Source organism: Acanthopagrus latus, chromosome 16 (assembly GCF_904848185.1).
Source record: "Acanthopagrus latus isolate v.2019 chromosome 16, fAcaLat1.1, whole genome shotgun sequence".
In the NCBI taxonomy this organism is placed as follows: domain Eukaryota; kingdom Metazoa; phylum Chordata; class Actinopteri; order Spariformes; family Sparidae; genus Acanthopagrus; species Acanthopagrus latus.
Genome location: NC_051054.1, coordinates 18,348,701 through 18,368,315, shown reverse-complemented (window position 1 = coordinate 18,368,315; position 19,615 = coordinate 18,348,701). Strand labels below are relative to the sequence as shown.

The following is a 19,615-nucleotide window of genomic DNA, read 5'->3' as shown; positions in this document are numbered from 1 at the left end:
GACTGACACGGCGGGAGCAAAGCACTGCTAGCTGCAGGCGAATGAGGCAGTGTTCTTTCTTATTTGATGACTTGATTGATCGGATAATGTTGTTAACGGATTGTGAGCGCCACTGCCTTTTTCCATCACCAAGATAAATGGCAAATGGCATTTTGATAATATTAGTAATGTTATTAGTAAAGCAATACAAGGGAAACCCCTGCAGCTTGAAGACACATGTTGAAGATATCTGGTTGCATCTGTTTGAATAGATGCCATCAATGATAGATGACCGTCTGCAAGGGTTGTTGAATTTCATAGGGGGAAATTTCAACCACTACCTCTTGAAATTCTTTTCTGAGGACCAAGGGGGCACTTGGAAATGATGGGTAGGGTTATAAACTGAAAATTGGATTGGGTCTTATCTATCAGTTAGTTATTTCAATGTTTGAGTTGTTTGTACTGTCATCCTAAGTGTAGCAGATGATACTACAGATATGCTGCTTAGAGAAAAGCAAAGAAACATCAGTCAGTTATAACATTCCAGCTTAAACTGCAGCACCATTATACTATGATGTTTATATCAAAGATACCTCACTATAGTTATTTTTCTCAGTCATTATGAGTGTGCAGATTATGCTATTCTTGTCTGTTAACTGAGCAAGAAAAGATTTCTACTGTTTATATTTCTACTGCTTTTATCAAATTATAAAATTGCATAAATGTCATCCTCTACATCTCTGCAGATTGTTCACATGGGCTGGGCACGTGAAAGCACAGAGGGTAGTGCTGCTGGTGGGACTACAGCATTCAAGTTCCTGGCACTGAGAGGACCATATTTTTATATCTTCAGAAATCCCCCGGTAACTAGCCTTTTATCAGTCTTAGCTTTTAAACTTTTTCATTCTCCCTCATTTCTCCAATGAATCTTTAAACCAAATGAGAAGTCTGAATTTTCAGCTTACTGAAAATGGTTTGTCCAAAATTCAAAGCATATGTCACTGGCATTACATACAGTAAGTTATATTCAAACAGAACAAATGACCAATTAGGTTCAGCTCAGCATTAAGATTTGTTCAGGGCTTTTATCAAATTGTCTTTGAACGTAGGGGTGTGATGATTTTATGCTGCTGCTCATTGATCTGTGGTTGCCCCCCTCTGTGCTGTATGGTTTGGGTTTTCAGACAAGTTGGCAGCATCTTTACTTTATCAAATGCTTTAGTTATTTTTTTCATATTATTTTTGGGGCTTTATTCATAGAACAGCTCGAGATGACAGGAAACAGGGTGAGAGAGAGGGGAGTGACACGCCAGCATATTTTTACATCTTTTTTATCTTTTGTTCTATAACATAAAACAGGTAAGTAAATACACCACTTATGACCTTTTAAAAGGACGTGTATTAAAAAAGGCAGTTGCTATCTACAGACAGAGGTTGTCGGGTACATTGAGGCCCTGAGCGTTTTTTGGTGATTTATTTTTTTTTTTAAATAAGTGTCAAATATCCCTATATTTCCACTGTAATCACTGCTACTGAATGTTTGGTCAGTAACCCATGTCTCTCTTCACCCTGCTTATGCAGTTAAATTAAAAATACATTTTCTGGTATCCTTGTGCCCTTTATGCAATCAGGTCAGAGAGCTCCTTAAACAGGCGGTCCTGTCTGCCTGTGAACATTTGCAGTTTCTATCTACATGTGGTCTGGGATGAATCAAAAGTGGCCAACACTGGAAATTAGATGATATTTAATGCAAGTCCAGTATCAGAGTAAAATGTCTCACTCGACCAGTGAACCAGTGAACAAAGGATGCAGCCTTTTGTGCTGTTTGCATTATGACATAAGCTCTGTTCTCTGATTAGTATAAAAAACACTGTATGGTATATCTATGTAAAATGTGCTTTTTTTCATCTTCTTACTTCATTTGGCTGGTGGTTGGTTGGTTGGTGGTTTGCAGCTCTGAGGTGAGCTCTGAGACAGTATGGGTTGTCTCTTTTGGCATGTCCTGCCTTTTAAAACTATTTGACATTTGTGGTTGTATAAACTGTAAAATTCAAGGACATTTTGTTCTCATTAGGGACCTTTCATCTTGTGGTGGCAGCAGGGTGGAGACAGTGGATGTTGTGAAATGTTTGTAGTCAACTTTTTGCTGAGAGTTGGATTAGAAAATTGATACAACTCTAATTTCTTTGTGTAGTAGTAGTTATTTATATACATTCGCAGTATATTTCGACAACCTAGGAAATATTTCTATAGTGCATTGTTTAAATGTGTGTCGCAGGATTGTAAAGAGCAAGAAGATGGTGATAATAATGTTTTTCATCTTCACATTAAAGTTGGACATCTGGGAAATGCTGTCCATGAACTTGGACGTGGGAGCACAAAGCATCAACAATGTACACACAGAGTCCACTTCTTCTCGCCGGTTGCCAGAGTCCTCAGTTGGGTCAAAACAAGTTCTGCTTGTTGGTTGCAACAGCTTGATCCAGGATGTTGTGGTGGAGACACTGCACTCTCCAATCTTTTGTTCCAGCCTGAGTCCCATTTAGTTCATGCAGTTGTCCTCCTACAAGACAGTAGCTAGGAGTTGTCTCAAGTCCAAACTGGGCTAGCATGATTCCCGTCCTGGGTTTCTGTGTCATCAGTGCCATGACTGTTTTCCAGTCTTTAAGCTAAGCCAGGTATGAGATTGGCGTTTATATTTTTATTTCACCCTCAACAAAAAAGTAAATGAGAGTGTTATTCAAATTGTCAAACTATGCCTTTAAAATGGATCGCAGTATTCCCTCCAGAGTTCGGTGACACAGAGCTAAGAGGGTCGGCCAGCTGTTTCTCAGCCAGCAGTCCTTTCCTCTGGAGAATTCTGCCCTCTGACACGCCACTGTCACCAGCCTCTTGAGAAGACATGAAGTGTTTCGCCCCACTGGGATAATGTGGATGCTTTATGCAACCCTTGTATCTGTGGGTAATGGAGGGGATCATGGACTATGTACCTGCTGTGGACCAATGCACTGAAGTCTGTATTCTCCAGTTTGCTCCAGTCTCCAGCTCACAGATGACTTCCTCAGTGTGGCTTATCTCATGTATGTCCAAATGGAACATAATGAAAGTTTGGGATGGTCCCTATAGCTGTGTTTCCATGGCAGGAACGAGATTCAGGGTCTTATCTGAGATGAAACTCAAACTGAGCTTTTTGATACTATGAAGCAAGCCTGTGTGGGGATGGACTGCCTTGCCTTCTGCCTCACAGCAAAAACTAATCTGTTGGAGGTGGTTGATGTCTACATTTTCTCTAGGGGGCTCATGTATCAATGTTTCAAATTCTTGTTGGAATTAAAAAGTAATTTGTTGCCAAAGCTTTCCAATGTGCTTGCTCACTTGTACGTCACATCTCTTCAAAGATACTTTTTAACATAAGGGTACAGACTTTATGGATCATATGTGGCACAGAAGTTATCTAAATGCTGCAGGAAACATCATTAATGTCTCCTTTAAACTGAACATGCCACTGGCAATGAAGTGCTGTAGTCTCTTTGAAGTTGAGGCAAAAATATGTTTTGGGCCTCTAGCTTGAATGAAAGAACAATAATGCCTTGGAGCCAGTGGAGAGCTGCAGTAAATTGTATCTGAGTGGAGAGCAGTTTCGAAGTGTTGTGTTGCTTGATACAGGCCAATCAGACAGGACAAAAAAATTATGTTTTTTGAGGTGTTAGTGAAAGAAATCATCAGCCGTAATTTAAACAGATTGTGATAAACATAGTAGAGGTATCCTGGAGTTGTTGACATAATGCCTTACACAGCTGCTGGGTTGTGAAATGCCAAATGTTGAAATATGGTAGTAGCCGATATACCAGAGGTAAAGAGGACTTGAATATGTTGCAGGGTAGCATTAGCACATGTGTTTCAATGAAACACATTCTGGAAAACAAAGTAGCCTCGGTCTTGGTTATTGTGTGACTTTTCTATAGAGTCAGTTATATTCACCATTCAAAACATATATGTTGAAGATAACGAAAAGGAAATAGTTTTGCTCACCCTACCAGATGTGGAGACAATGGCATGATGATGAGTTAGATTTGGAAAATTACTTTTCCAGTTATTCCTTTTTCATACATATCTCAGTATCATAGTTTTGTCCAAGAAAAGTTTTGTTGTTTGCTATCATATTGTTGTTGTGATTGTTGACAGATCAATGATCTTTGCTTCCAGATTGATGTTTGCCAAAAACTTAAAATTCAGTCATTATGTACTCCAAAGTTAATGGAAAGTTGGCTGAAGTTTTGTATTTTTACATGGGGACCTACTTTATTGTGTAAAAACATCAAAAAACCAAAAAATATAAAATGGCTATACAGCTTGAACAGTGTAATCCAAGTCTCCAGTAGCCCAGAGATCCCAACTTTATGGGAAAAGACGTTATGTCCACATCGATGCACATCATCAACCCACTTCAGAAGGGTTTCATGCTAGCACCTTCAGCTTAGCAACCACAGTGAAGATTCTGGCTTTAAGAAAGGTGGAAAAAATGTAGTTTCAAATCATTTTGGGATTTTAGGACTTCCCCAGACCTGGATTGCATCGGACACGCTCTTTGTAGCCATATTATATCTATTTTCAGTTGCATTTTTAACTTTTAAAACAAGTCCCCATCTACTACATTTACTTAGGAGAATGCTTCAACACTGCCTTGCTGTGAAGCTCCAGAAATGTTTTGTTATCTGTGAGTTTTGAAATTGATTTTAAGATTTTAGTTATTACCTCTCAAAGCACTTCAGCACTATAAGCCAGAGCTCAGCTTCGTATCCTCAGGCAGGGCTCTGCTGGCTCAAAACCTCAGCTCTGAACTCTCTGCCTGAAGATCTGAGGCTGTAGAATCAGTGACATCATTTTCATCTCTCAAAATATATCCTCCTAAGGATTCTTTGTAATAATGCCAGCACAATGGGTTATTTCAGCATGTCTTTATTTTTTAATTAATATTATTGTTTTATTTTGTATTATTCCATTCTGTTGCTCACCTATTAATGTATTGGTCTTATTGTTGAGAAATGTTTTAATACTTCGTCTTGAAAAAAGATACAGAAGTTTAAAAAATGCTTTTAATGCACTAAATACAGTTAATGTTTTTTTTATGTGTCGAATCTAGTTAATTAGTTTTTGTTTTTTTCCTGGGTCGAGCTGAGTGAAAGCTTTGCCTTGCTGTGTGAGTGTGAAACCCAGTGAGAGAATAATTCCTTTTCAAGAGGAAAATAAGGCTGATTTGATACACATTCTGACCACAGGAGGCTCAAGTGCATGACTACTAATGTCCTAAATAAGAAGAAAAGCATTTATGTTCCTTTAGGGGAGTGCATATATCTGCCACAGTGAACAACTTGTATGTGTCTTAGATGGAGGCTGGAAAAGACTTGTTATTAATTCTTCCATTCATTTTGTCCTTTTCACTGCAGTATTTCTATGTTTACAACACTCAGACTGACTACGTCACGTACCCAAATTATGTGCAACAATCAGTTCTGTCCCTCAGCCTGGGATATAATTTGAAAATGGAAGTTTGATAGGTGAACACTATTTATTAATTTATTGAAGTATAGTTACAGTGAATTTGGTCTGCATCATGATTAGGACTCACCATGAGGATATGGAGTGTAACGATTCTGTGAGTGGTGTCACTGACTTTATTTACATTTGCTATTTGATTTAATCTTGGAATTCTACCATTAAAAAAATAATGCCTGGTTTTAATGTACCACCTCTGTGTCCCTGGTTTCCCCAGTCTCCACATTGTTCATATGCAGTCTCTTGTGGCCAAAATGAGTATTACAAAAGCAAGCATTTCTGGAAAAGAGTCTTACTTTCCTCCTGGGAAAAAAAAAAAGTGTCACTATTTTCAGAAATGTTTTATTAATTACCTACCAAATTACCTACCAAAAAGGAAAATGCAGCTTAGACATTAGTGTATCAACAATGATTGTACAAGATAATGATATATGCTAATGACAGTGGTTATTTTTTCAAAATATAAATGACATGAATTAACATTTTTATTTCATGACTTCTAACAGAGTACTTTTACATTAAAGTATTAGTTGTTGAGTTATACAATATTATCATTAGTCTATACATTTCTGTATTTTTCATTCATTGGAATATACTAGAGTTTGTGAATAATGTGTGTTGTTCTCTTGATGTAAATGTTCTACTTTGACAGAGTTCAACATGATCCATTTTGATCACTGACCCTGGCAGTCATCAAGCCACTTAAATACAAATAAGCTACCTGCCTCACTTTCATTTACATTCGGTATTTGGATGAGGATGTGCTGCTAACAAGTGCAGAAATGATAATTTTGATCTGCTGCTTCTTCATCTCACACTTCTTGATGTTTATTTCCCAGATCAGTGCTGCTCACTGGGGACAGGCCGAAACTACATATAACCTCTATGAGGTTCTTTTCAAGGTCCACAAGGTATGTTAGGAGTAGCATGCCATTCAAAAACTGATCACTTCACTTTTCATCTCAGTGTATACGGCAGTTTTTCTGTTCTTCAGCATGTACAATAGTGTTTCACTAAGCAGACAATCTTGGCTCCCTCGACCTGAGGGGATCTTAATCCCTGAGCCTCAAACCAGTAAATATAAACACAGAAAGTTCTTCATTTGACTTGAGAATTATGTTACATGTACTCTTCATTCCACAGTCTGAATTAATCATGTAGAAAGTGAAGAGAGAGCAAATCCTATTCCCCCAACATGCAATAATTCAAATTTTGGGTTACAGCTGTGGATGGCAGAGGATTGCTGGCTCCAGGCGAGGCTCTACTTGGGACTTGAGCACTCACCTGAGCAGCAAGACAATGAGTCTCTGTGCTTCAGTATTCTGGTGGGCCATGGTCAGAGCCACACCTTCAAGGTAGAGCTGGCCACTGACCTGGCTATCTGGGAGAAGTCTTTCCAAAGAGCTGTCTTCTTGGAAGTGCAGCGACTACAAGTGAGTATTTTCTGTTGCTAAACCTAAGAGTCTTCCTGATGTAGATGTTGCCTTTTTAAAATGTGCTGAATGCTGCTTTGATTAAAGGAGTTCTGAGAGGAGAGCCTCTCACAGCTCCTTTCCCAACCTCAAAGGGTGTCAGGAGGCATTAGAAGTTTGTGGAAAAAAGAGAACAACACTACTTTGTGTGCTCTAAATCAGAGAGCATATTAGGAGCATCAGCAGCCTATAATGGCGCTGCAGCCAAATAAAAAATCTGCCAAATATAAAATAGAATAACACAAGATAAGAAAAAGTTCTTGGAGAAGAGGTAGTAATAAAATAATCAGGATTATAAACATCAGCAAGACTAAATTTAGATCTATCTGAAGTCTCTTCGATAATGTATTTATGAAAAAGCCATATAAAAAACTGAAACCTTATTCATAGTGAATCTCAATCACACATTAGCTGAGTTTAGTGTTTGTTTGTTTTTCTTGGTCAATACTCTGCCCTCCTGCCAAATAGGGAAATGCATGAAGAGTGCATATAATGTATTTTCCTATGATTATACTGTTGATAAAACCATGTAGTGTTCTGTAGTGTGTGTGTGTAGCATTGAGAAAATCAGAGAAAACGTTTTTGAAACAGAGATGCATGACTACAGAGACTACATCTGTGTAGCTGCGCTTCCACTGAAGTATTTACATTATAGTACCCTCTGAATCCTACATTACCTGTGGTAACTGTACCTAAATGGCTAATTTGCTCCTGAGAAGTTACTGAATTTATCAAATGACACACTGTCACCTGTAATGTGAATTACGGCCAGATTAACTGCATATACAAACTGCTATTTTTGTATCTGTCTGCTCGCATCCACCATCTCTTCCTGCCGCTCTCCCTCTTATGTTTGAACACACATTCTCTCCGTATAAGTTCTATGCTGCCCAATATGTGGCTGTGAATTGACACAAGGCTTCAGGATTAGAGTATGGTTACCCAACCCAAACCTGTTGGGACCGGATGGGCCGAGAAAGTTTTTGACAAAAAAAATTAATTATGTCCAGGTTTGAGTGAGACTCAGCTATGTGAATTAACATGATGCTTTTAAGTTTGTTTAGTTAAAACATAGTGGGAAAAAAATAAGTGATACCTGATATTAAGTGAGAATTGATAGTAAGTGATGGATCTACATTCTAAGTTGGGACTACATGTTCTGTTAAGTGCTGGATTTTATTTATCTGACATTGTTTTGAATGAAACACAGAGGCTTTTTGTTACTCTCCAGGTACCAAACAGTAGTAGTAGTAGTTTAAGCCAGCTAAGGATGGGGGACTTAAATCTATGGGGAGAAATGATGCCTTTGTTGCCACAGTCATCTGCAGTGTAATCAGGATAAACATGCAAGCTGTATCACGGTAACAACTGTGTGACAGGTTGGGAAAAAAATCAGTGGTTACAGCTTACATTACCTGTGTTGGGCTGAAGACAAACGAACAGAATGCCTGTCAGTCAGGATCAAGACGAAAAATGCACTTTGAGCCACGCTCTATCAGTAATGCAGAAAGTGTGTTGCCCTTCACTCTTCTGTGGCCAAAGAACCTATTAATGTCACAGTAAATTTGCTAAATCTCTCAAGATCAATATAAGCTTTAAGTTAAAATACTTTTTGGTTTGTTTCATGTCTGTTATTCTTTAAACAATTTGACTTTTTAGTCCATCACAGAAAGAAATCCTCTACATAAAAACTCAGTTGAATGATGTAAACATTAAACAATCATATCAAAAGGAGATGGTGTCCCATAGGTTAACTTGGTAGTTTGTGTAATATAAAAATATATATGCTTGTGTTTGAGTTGATGACCGTACAAAATTAAAAACTTTATAGAATATTTTAATCATCACTGTCCTTTTCTGCCAATTTAATGCTTCATCAGTGAGAAGTGATTGCACTTGAGGAAATGCCTTTTTTGTTGACACGTTACATGTCATGTGCTGCTATAAAAAATAATTCTTAATAAGAAATTAATTGAATCTAAAATTGAAAGCTGGGCAGCACTGTTTCCCATAAATGCCATTGTTACTTTAAATGTAGTGAGCTGGAGTAACCTAAAGAATTAGTCCTCACATCAATGAGCCATTAAATTGCCTCTTAAGAAAATATGTTTTTTTAAGTGTGAAGGCCATCAACTCTGAGAGTGCATTGTGAAGCAGTCTCAGAAGCAACCGCATATTAAGAGGCTCAAACATGAAGACTCATTTGAAAAACTGAGGACACAGTTTCCAGGTCCACCTACGATTAAAATATAATGATTTTGTGTCCATGCATACATACATAGCCATCCAACATTTTGCACTGCAGTGCATTAACCCTGCATACAACTTATGATTACGTGATACCTGTGTGTAATGTGCCATTATTTGTTATTTTTACTGTATGAGTCACATCCCTCAAATACCAGTTTCAATGCAAACTTTAACTATGAATACAAATGGAAAATGCAGATCCATAGTTACAGATAGAATATAGTCTCCATTATGACTTACCACATATTATTAATTTAAGAAGCATGTTAACACACTGCAGAGAATCCAGCAAAGTTCATCGCCTCAAGTATTAAATATTAATTCACACTAATGCAGTCAATTGTGCTGAAGATGAGCAGGAAATGTCCGTAGGAGCTTGTTTGTGGTTAATTTTAACATTTGTGTATACAGATTATTTTAATGTATACATTTTATTTATACAAATTTGCCGTGAATGGATTGTTTCCCCCGACTATAAAGGAAAACAGGTAGCTAATAAAGATGATAAAGTTTAAAGAAAGTCAATTTATTTTACTTGTAGAGGTGCCATGTACAATATTAAACATAAATGTTGCCATTTGATGCATTGTGTTAGAGTTATCGTAGAGCTTCTCTAAGAGACTGTGCGTGGCAAAGATGAGCTGCAAGCAAACCATCCATGGAGGAAAGACTGGGCTTGCCTACCCAGTTAATATTCTGAGAAATTTTGTCCCATAGCTGCATTTCATAACAACAGAGACACAGAAGGCTTTTAGCATGCCTTTCATGTTCATGCTAAAATGCTTATATTTCAGAGTTTCTTTGTTGTGATGTAATTATGCAGCCTGCTGTGCTGATGCTGTTTTCAATAATATAGACTGTTTCACTGTTGAACAACAAAAGTAATTTAATTGTGAACATGTACTGGACAATATGTAGAGTTTTTTTAAAATCTGTTGATAAAGCAACCACATTATGAACTTCTGTTATGAACAACGGTACAAGAGTTGCAAAAACAGAAGTTCAAAAATCCTTCATGCTACATTTTAATATCATGGAATACTCAAAAGAGTGAAACTTTCATTCTAGATTCATTACTCATAAATGAAAATAAAATATTTCAGGCTTTTTTTTAATTTAAATTTTGATGATTACACTTATAGCTTATGAAAATAAAACATCCAATATCTCAATATAATACAAGAATATTACATAAGACCAATTTAAATAAAGGATTTATCATACAGAAATGTTGATTGTCTGAAAAGTATGTCCATTTATGCACCTAATACTTGGTCGGGGCACCTTTTGCTGGAATTACTGCATCAATGTGGCGTGGCATGGAGGTGAACCAGTTACTAGTCCTGCTAGTCCTAAAGAAAGTAAATGGAATAATTAAAAAGGATGATTATTGCCATATTCTTCAGGAAAACCCAAAATCATCAGCCGAAGATTGTGTCTTGTGTGCCGCTGGTTGTTCCAACAGGACAATGATCCCAAGCATACATTAAAACTGGTAAAGGAATGGCTAGATCAGGCTAGAATTTAGATTTTGTCCTATTTAGTCCTGACTTGAACCCTATCAAGAAGATGTGGACTGTGCTAAGAAATAAGTCTGTGTCAGGAAGCCAACAAGAGAAATTATTGGTTAAAAATTCAGCCAGAGGACTAGCTCGTGGATGGCTGTTAAAAGCACCTGATTCAAGTGAAAGTGGCAAAGGGACATTTATCTGAATTAACCAAAACAACACCAGCAGATTTGGTCACATTTTCATAAGACCTATAATAAATTCATTGAACCAAATGTTTTTGTGTGTTCCACTTGTTCCATCAAAGAAAAATGAGTTGTAGAAAACTTTGATAGTTAAGACTGCCATGATATACAGGTACATGCTATTTACAGGTGTGAAAGGTCTGAAATAAGTAAATCTAGCACTGTTATCATAATGTGTGTGAGATGGGAGAGAATGGAGAGAGGGTGTGGTGAAATAAGCTTGGTAAGAGGCTGGGTTGCTGAAAATGTACTTCCTATATTTCCATAAAATAATGCAGTCAAACATTATCGTTAATGAGGATGTAATCACAGATAATTTGTTGGTGGAAGATAATATATTCAGTAGTGCCATGTTGAGATTATATTATAAACTTAGCAGTGGATGCCTAAAAAGCTATATGTTTATTCAATTGTCCAGCTGTCTCCTCTATGCACTTTGTGCTACTGTCAGGAATTCAGCTAACATTCATGACTGGCCCTCAGGGATAATAAAACCTGTGTGCACTCACTATATTCTATAAGTAACTTTGCACTTCTTATTCAGACACGTCTGATTGGGCAGTTTTCCTCCTTTTCAGTATTAAAGCAAATGGCATGAAATATGATAATGTAGCATTTTTTCAGTCTTTAATAATGCAAATATGGGACACCATAGTTTGAGAAGCATTAAAAGTGATGAAGGTTTGATTGTGTTTCTGTCTTCTCCAGCCAATTAGGCTACCATCCTGTGGCTTAAGAGGAGGACGCAGAAGAGTATCCCTCTTAGGATAACCTTCAAATTGTTTCGATGTGCACATTGCGTAAGCATTGCTGATGGGGTAGAGGTAGGGAATAAAACTGTGAAAGGGGTGTCTTGGAGTAAAAAACCAACACAGAATTCTCACCTGCCTCTGTAGATCCCCTTATCTCTCTCTCAGCACTCCTGACCTCCTACTGTTTTGCTTCACTTTCACTGCTCGTAGACTGTTAATTTTGTCTTCATAAGGCAGCTGTTTTAGCAAAACACAAAAACAAACCAAAAAAAAAAAACTGCCCTACCTTCCCACTCGATAACAGTCAGACAAAATTAACAAGTGGCTGGTGAACATAGTGGAGCACTTCCTCTGCTTAAGAGCAAGATAATTTGCTCAGGAGAGATTGGACACCACACGTAAATGAGTATTTTGCCAGTCAGCTAGAACTGAGTTGAATCACCCTCAAACTGAACCCACCTGGTGCTGCAGATCTGAGACTAAGTTTTTGACAGTAAATGATACTTAGTTAAAGGAGCAATTGGTAAAATATGACCAGAAGTCTAAAAACTTTTTTTAAAAATTTAACTAATATTATTAACTAAGTGTGAAGAAATAACAGTGTAGATCTGATGTACTATATTGATATGTCGGTAGTGTTACCATGCAAACCAGATAGCCCTGACCTTTCCCCTTCAGTGACAACTTAGTCTTTAAAAAAGTAACAAAACAAACTCACAAAATATCAAGAAGGGAAATTTATATATTTTCTTTATCATTCAAAAAAAAGTGTAACTGTACATGAATAAAAAATAGTCTTGGTTTGTCTTTGTCTTTTTTCAACTGCTTATGCTGCACTCTCGCTATCCTCTGTCATCAAACAGGCCTGTCTCAGTCTCAGAGGTTATGTTCAGTGCCAGTCTGGTGTCTAGCCGTGCCACTTAGGGCTGGTTGACTGAGTCCCCTGACTAATATAGGCTAGTTGGCCCCACAGCTTACTGAGCTACTTACTGACAGAAGCTAGCAATAGCTGTTAGTCGCCACGGCGACAGCTACAGTGTAGTAAGAATGAGCTGTGCACATGATACAGTGATGCTGAGTGTGGTTACAGTCAGCATCACATGTGGTTGAGTGACAAAAGGGGAATTTCAAACTCGGCTCAGCATCAGATGTTGAGTTACTCTCTAAATAATCGGCCGTAATCACACAGCTGGTTCTGGTGTTTGTATCAATTTGTATGTACAGTAGCGGTTTCCTTTTAGTGCAGCTGTGGGTCTTACATCCTAAATTCTCACCTTATCTGTCTGCTTGCATTTTTATGTCCTCTCACTCCAAATTATGAAAAAACAAATGCAGTGGTTGTAGTTTTTTTTTTTTCTTTTCTGACACCTGTTTTAATATTTCTGCACACGTGCGCTTGCCTCTGTCAGACATGACTAAAGAGATTTGAAAACAAAAAAAGCATGTAAGAATATTAATGTCTTATTTATAGAGGAAAAAAATCTTTCTTATTAGTGAGTCACTGCTCAGCATGTTACAACACAGCCTAACATGTGGCAACAGGAAAAACTTGGCCTGCCACAATTATTTAGTTGTGTTGTTTTGTCCTCATCACAGCTGAATTCATAATACCACTAAAGGCAGAGGGGGGGTGAGGTCTGTGAGGAGAAAAGACTTTCAGTGAAAGGACTTTATAGTCCCATGCCATACTCACTGCACACTGCACTCTATAATTGACATCACCATGTCCCTGCTGTGCTGACAAGTGAAGGGGAAAAGGAAAGAATACATTCCCTGGTATTCCAGCTTAGTGGACGGCACAACACAAATATTACGTCAAGTGGCAAGAGAAGCCATTAGAGGGATATTACTCCATAGAGAGCAGCTAAACCTAAACATCTGTGCTTTCAAAAGACGTGAAAGAATTGTTATTTAAATGCTTGTTCATGTCACGGCAGCAGAATTAATGTTAGAGTCAGTGCTTCCGAAATGGATTTCTTCTGTCATGTGTCTTGACATCATCAGGAAGCTGCACATGATGCTGCACTTACTAAGTCAAAAGTCATGATAAGTCATGCAGGACAAAAATCTGATTTGCTCTTGTTATCAGATATCCCAAGCATAACTGGCACATTAACAAGTAGCTCTCCACATGTACATTGACAAGTAATATCATGAGAATAAGAGAGAGCAGAGAATACAATTAAAACAACAAGCACACCCTGACAGTGTGAGGATTCATGACACAATAATGTTAGAACAAGTTGTTCTAACACTGAGAGCTTGATTAGGAAATGAATGTTTATTAGGTTACAAAATGGGTACACTTACTACTCTTCTCCTTGATATCCACATAATCAGAATTGTGTCTAATGAATGCAGCCAGGAAAACCATTGAAAAGCTTCCAAATTATATACAAAGAAATTACTTGCCTTGAACTTCACGCTTTATGAGTCCCTAACTGGGCTGATGGTGCATTGTAGCACACAAAAGAGAGGAGGACAGAATGTCATCTTTATTGGCAAAGTGTATTCAAGCAACCAAGGACCTTGACTTGGGTTTTCAGTAGCTGTCAGTGTATTCAAACTGTGTTCCAAGAACATGTGTACATGATCTAAATAAACCACTGTCAATGTTATTGGTAGGACTGTCTGTGTGTTTTATGATTTGATTTCCTCGTTCCTCTGTAGGAGGAAAAAAAAAATCCAAACAAGAGACAAACAACTTGAAGTGGCCTGATCATGCAAAACATTGATACATAGCCAGTTGGCAGCTGTTTGTGATGCAGCGTGTTTTTGTCATTGGATGAGACGCATTTCATCATCATCATCTGGACCAACACCAAGGTCTCGAGCAGCCGATGTGTTTGAAGCTGGTGATTTATGGGTTACTCAAAGGGCTTGCTGGTGAATTACTGGAGATGGTGAACTAATTGCTAAGTTACTAGCCAGTTGCGAACATGCTTGGCAGTTACCATAGCGCCTTGTCTTTTGTTCCCCTGTCTATCATTTTTGTTGTATTCCTCTGACATTTTGTTGTTATGTTCAATGATGATTATGTTTTGAATAGGGTAAAGAAACTAACTGCACTAACAAAAGGCAATAATTAGTAAACAGGCTTGGGCGTCAGCTAGCAATTGTTAATAATTACTGCCTTCACCTCAAATTTGTGTTGAAAAGACATCTTCACAAAGACTAGTCTTAACAAGGTTCAGACTTCTAACCACACTAGTTGTACAAGCAAATTGAAAGTTGTGTTGGCAAAAGCAGGTACAAAAAGTTGGCGGAGATCAACTAAATCACAAACCCGAAGCACACACACCATTTCTGGGCCTTAAGTACAATAATTACAATACTAATAATAATAACACTAATAGACTTAATTTATATAGTACCTTTCAAAAACAAACTTATAAAGTGATTTACAATAAAACCATATAGTAAACGAAATATAACACTGAACTTAAGACATGAAAATAATAATATATTTTTTAAAATACCAGTTCATAGCAACAGTTAAGAAAAAGGCATACCATAAAGTTAGTTTTAAGAGTAGATTTAAAAGAGAATAGTCAGTTTGCCTGCCTGTGCTTCTGAGGCATGGGGCCCCCGAATTGCAGAAGTTGAATCTTTGGAACCATTAGTGGGGCCCTGACTGTAAACACATGCCTATTGTTACAGTTTCTGTCCTTGAGATGCAATGATCATCTTCTCTGAATATTCTTTTCTGCAATCAAATACACAATTTGATAGTAGTCTGTATCTAACCATGTCTACATTCCTTGGAGGAACAGTATGTTCTCCTTCAGTCAATCCCTTTTCTCCTATGTCGTTTTGCTGGGTCACACTGGGGCACACTGACATTATAAAAAGAAATGATCATACAGTATTTCATTCATTATTATTGTTATGACCAGGGCCTAGGGGAAACTCTGGCGCAACATGAAAATGAGACTCCCATCTTCCCATCCCCCAAGCACCACCAGCAGCAAAACATTTTTAAATGGTTTTATTAACAAACATAGTTTTTCCACAATCACACATGCTGGTAATCTGGGACAGTAGAGGAGAGCCTCCAGGAACGGGGAGGAGAACCTTAAACTCCTGGCTTCCAGGCTGCAGCCAATCAGCTCCCTGGAGCAACCTGCACTCACTCAGTCACACCTGCAACCAATCACAACACATACCCTCACTCACTCAGGTAAAATAGGGTTATTAAAAACAGACAAAAACGAAACATTTATGATCTCTATGGTCGTAACAATCATTTCCCAAATCAACCTTTGACAATTTATAAAAAAAAAAAGAATAATAACACCTGTTTATTGGTTGATTGATTGTATATATGTATATTGATCATTGTATATATGTATATTGATCAATCACATGTGGATAGGACCGCAGTTGTTTACGTAACTTAAACAACATGAACCTTTGTTAGTAACATCAGTTACAGCTGTGCTTTTCTTGTCATGACAAGACAAAAATGTTGCAGGGTGAAAAGCTCTGTGTTCTAAAAAAAGGCAGTAAATGAGGTTTGATAATACGTTATTTAATCATCCCACTGTATTAGCAGGATGCATTTTCTGCCACAAATGATGAAACAAATACAGCCATAGTTAATTTGCAGTACAGTTGTACACACAAAAGTTATGTATGTATGTAATATGTGCTTCATGTCTTATGTCTTTCATATGCTTAAACAGGCAAATGTACCACAGTACTCTTTGCACAGTATGTCATTAAAGAACTATGGAAATAGAAATGCTAATGATTATATATATGGTTATTCTTTCTCAACAGTCCAAAAGCTACATGTGCAGCAGCCAGGGGAATGTACTGTGCTTCAACATAGATTTCAAATCAGGCTTCACCTGCTCAGAAGGCACATCAAAGGTGAAGTATCACTCGGTTCTCAATTGTTGGCACCACCCTGGTGCTGTGCTGTACCATTAATAGCTTGTAGGACTGCAGTTTTTTATTTTGATTTTCCATATTCCATATTTACTACTGACTTTTTCTTACTCACTTAGGCTTCTGTTGTATTTGAAGATGTATTTTAAATAACTCTGAAGTAGACACAACATTGTATTTTAGAGAATGGTATGCTATTATTATTATTATTATTATTAGGTACATTTTGACATTGTTTTGGCAGCCTCGCTACATTTTGAGTGAATACGTGTTTTGCTCAATGAATCACTACAAGAACAGATAGAGCAGTGATTTCCAAAGCTCTAATATCCTTTTGTTATAAATTATAGATTTCCTCAAAGTACTATTGCCCGTTGAAATGTCAGGCCTTGATCATGCTGGTCTCTCAGTAGTCAGCAATGTTGTGCTCATTATTGGAATGGGTGCACAGCTGTGATTAATAATCCCTCTCCTTGTAGACCATACTGTGGCGATATAAGTTCTCCCAACTGAAAGGCTCCTCTGATGATGGGAAAACCAGGGTAAAACTCCTTTTCAAGAGTGCTGAAAGCAAGCAAATAGAAATGAAGGTAATTATTATTATTTTTTACACCAAATGAAAGGTATACAATTACAATATTAGAATTTTAGTTTGTTATTGTTAGTTATTTTGCACCAATTATTACTTACTGATAACAATGAACTAACAGCCAGCTTTACTGAATGTCTAATGAGGAATCTTTTCACCCTGTGTCTGATGAATATTCCAGTAAATTTAGTTTTTCAAGAGAGATGTCCAATATGTCAGAATCAGTTTAAAACATTGAAAACATAACCGACAATATCAAGAGAGTGTAAAGAAACAACAGTTTTAATTTGTTGTGTAGATCAATCTACTGAAGTTAGCATGCTAGACAGCTAGCCATGGGCCTGAAAACCTCTTTCTCATGGGGGTCCAAATCTCCTGTGCCAGTGGTACAAACTCAGTAGCTTGACTAGCTGCACGGCTAACTGAGCTAACAAGAAAACCACAGCTACAGTCATGGATGTATAGAGAACCGATGCTGCACTTAACAATTACTCTGGCTTGATGCTGCCCCTATTTATTTGATGCATAAATTTTACAGGTGGCCAAATCATACACATTGCACCTTTAACTTTGATCATTTTGTTATTTTAATGTATGATAACCTACAGACTAATATATCCTTTCTCTCATTGACTTGTGTTGCCATGAAGTTAGCATGCTAACCAGCTAACCCAACCCTGGGCCTAAAAATATCTTTCTCCTGGGGGTCCAAAGCTCCTTGTCTAACAAAGTAAGCACCAAAACCCCCCCAGTGGTTGTGCTGGCAATACGCTGCCCCCTATTTGTTCGGAGTATTAATTCAACAGTTGGCCAAATCTTACATATTGCACCTTTTAAATTTGATCATTTTGTTATTTCAAATATAAACATCTATTGATTAATGGGTCCTCTCTCTCTTTGACTTGTGTCTTCCAGGAACTAGAGTTTGCTAACCTAACAGCCGTCCTCCACTGTATACATTCTTTTATTGCTGCAAAAGTGGCCTCCATGGACCCTCTCTTTATGTGCAGTCAAAACTTCCCTGGAAGTGGAAATTACATGAACAATTAAGAAGACACATCCTCATCATCATGTTCACCTGCAGCGACTCAGCAGTATTTTATGCACAGAGCCAATTGTTATGTCTATCTTGTTCTTGCTATTTTTGTATGAACTGCTGTTAAAAAAAAAAAAAAAAACAGTGTTAGATAATATTTGAAATAATGTTAGAGGAAAATTGTTTTTTAATTTTTGACAACTAGAAAAAAAACATAGTCACAGTTCTTCCATCTCTTTAATATTTTTTCTCTACTCACAAATAAACCGTCACTTTGAAAGGCAGCAGCCGTGCTACCATATGCCATAATTTGACAACATGACGAGAATCACTTAAAATAGCAACTGCCACTGTGTTCAGCAGAAAATTTCAGCTGATACTGTATGTAAGAAGACTGGTGTTGGTGTTCCTACATATAGTGATTGCATTTTTTTGATGAGTCTGATACTCCCATTCTTTCATGTTTTTCTTTCCCTCCTTATTTTTCCTGGTCATGTCTGAAGAGGAACACAAACACCTTACAATATAATGCAGTCTAATATGCCTCTGAATTACCACAGAATAAATGAATAATGAAATATAATAAGCTTCACAAAGGCAGCATTTACTGCATGGCTACTTTGGCTTGTATTAAACTGTATGAGGTTTGTGTTGATGTGTTCATCCTTTGTTTCCAAGAAAGGCAAACATTTCAGATTTCTCTGCCCAATTAACACACAGTATATTCAATAACTATATTCAAAGATCCACTTTTATAAACTCTTGTTCAAATACAGTCAGAAATACTGTATGTCTTCAGATACTTGTACTGTATTGGTTTGAGTGTGAAATACAAATTTGCTGTTTTCAATAAATTGCTCATGAAGCACAACTACCTATCATGCAAGACGTATTGGGTTGGGTTCGTACATCTACTTTGAAAGAGGACTGCCCTATTCCTGCTTTGGGTGCTGAACACTTAATATAAGTTTTTATTATTACTGAGACTGAACAATAACTTTCGCAGTAAATTTCCATTCACAAACTCTTAAAAATGTACTTTTTCCAACTCCTCCTAAGCCATTTGACCGATTTTCACCAAACTTTGCAAGTAGCATCTGTGGACAAAACTTAGAAAAAGCTTTCACCTATGTCACACCGTGACATGGTGGCTGTGGTGGTGCAGTCCATTTTGATGCTGCTTCATAAAACCATCAAGTCATTATAACTTCTACATATAATATGCCATCTACTCCAAATTGCTCAAACACGTAGAGGGTGTTGCCCTGAATACATCTACATGGCACACCCTGACGGCAGCATGCCCCAACGCTTGTGGAGGGAGACGGCCCGTTC

The 19,615-nt window shown here is 37.5% G+C and overlaps 1 protein-coding gene across 1 annotated transcript in view; it reads left to right on the top strand.

Moving 5' to 3' along the window:
* The window catches only part of sntg2 (syntrophin, gamma 2), a 68,648-nt gene extending 49,486 nt beyond the window's left edge, over positions 1-19,162 (top strand). Inside the window, exons 12-17 of the mRNA XM_037072671.1 lie at positions 726-842; positions 6,375-6,446; positions 6,759-6,968; positions 16,545-16,637; positions 17,135-17,245; positions 18,160-19,162. Of these exons, the coding sequence (XP_036928566.1) occupies positions 726-842; positions 6,375-6,446; positions 6,759-6,968; positions 16,545-16,637; positions 17,135-17,245; positions 18,160-18,294 (738 nt within the window). The 3' untranslated portion in view covers positions 18,295-19,162. The remainder of the gene's footprint in view (positions 1-725; positions 843-6,374; positions 6,447-6,758; positions 6,969-16,544; positions 16,638-17,134; positions 17,246-18,159) is intronic.
* Positions 19,163-19,615: the final 453 nt, after the last annotated feature.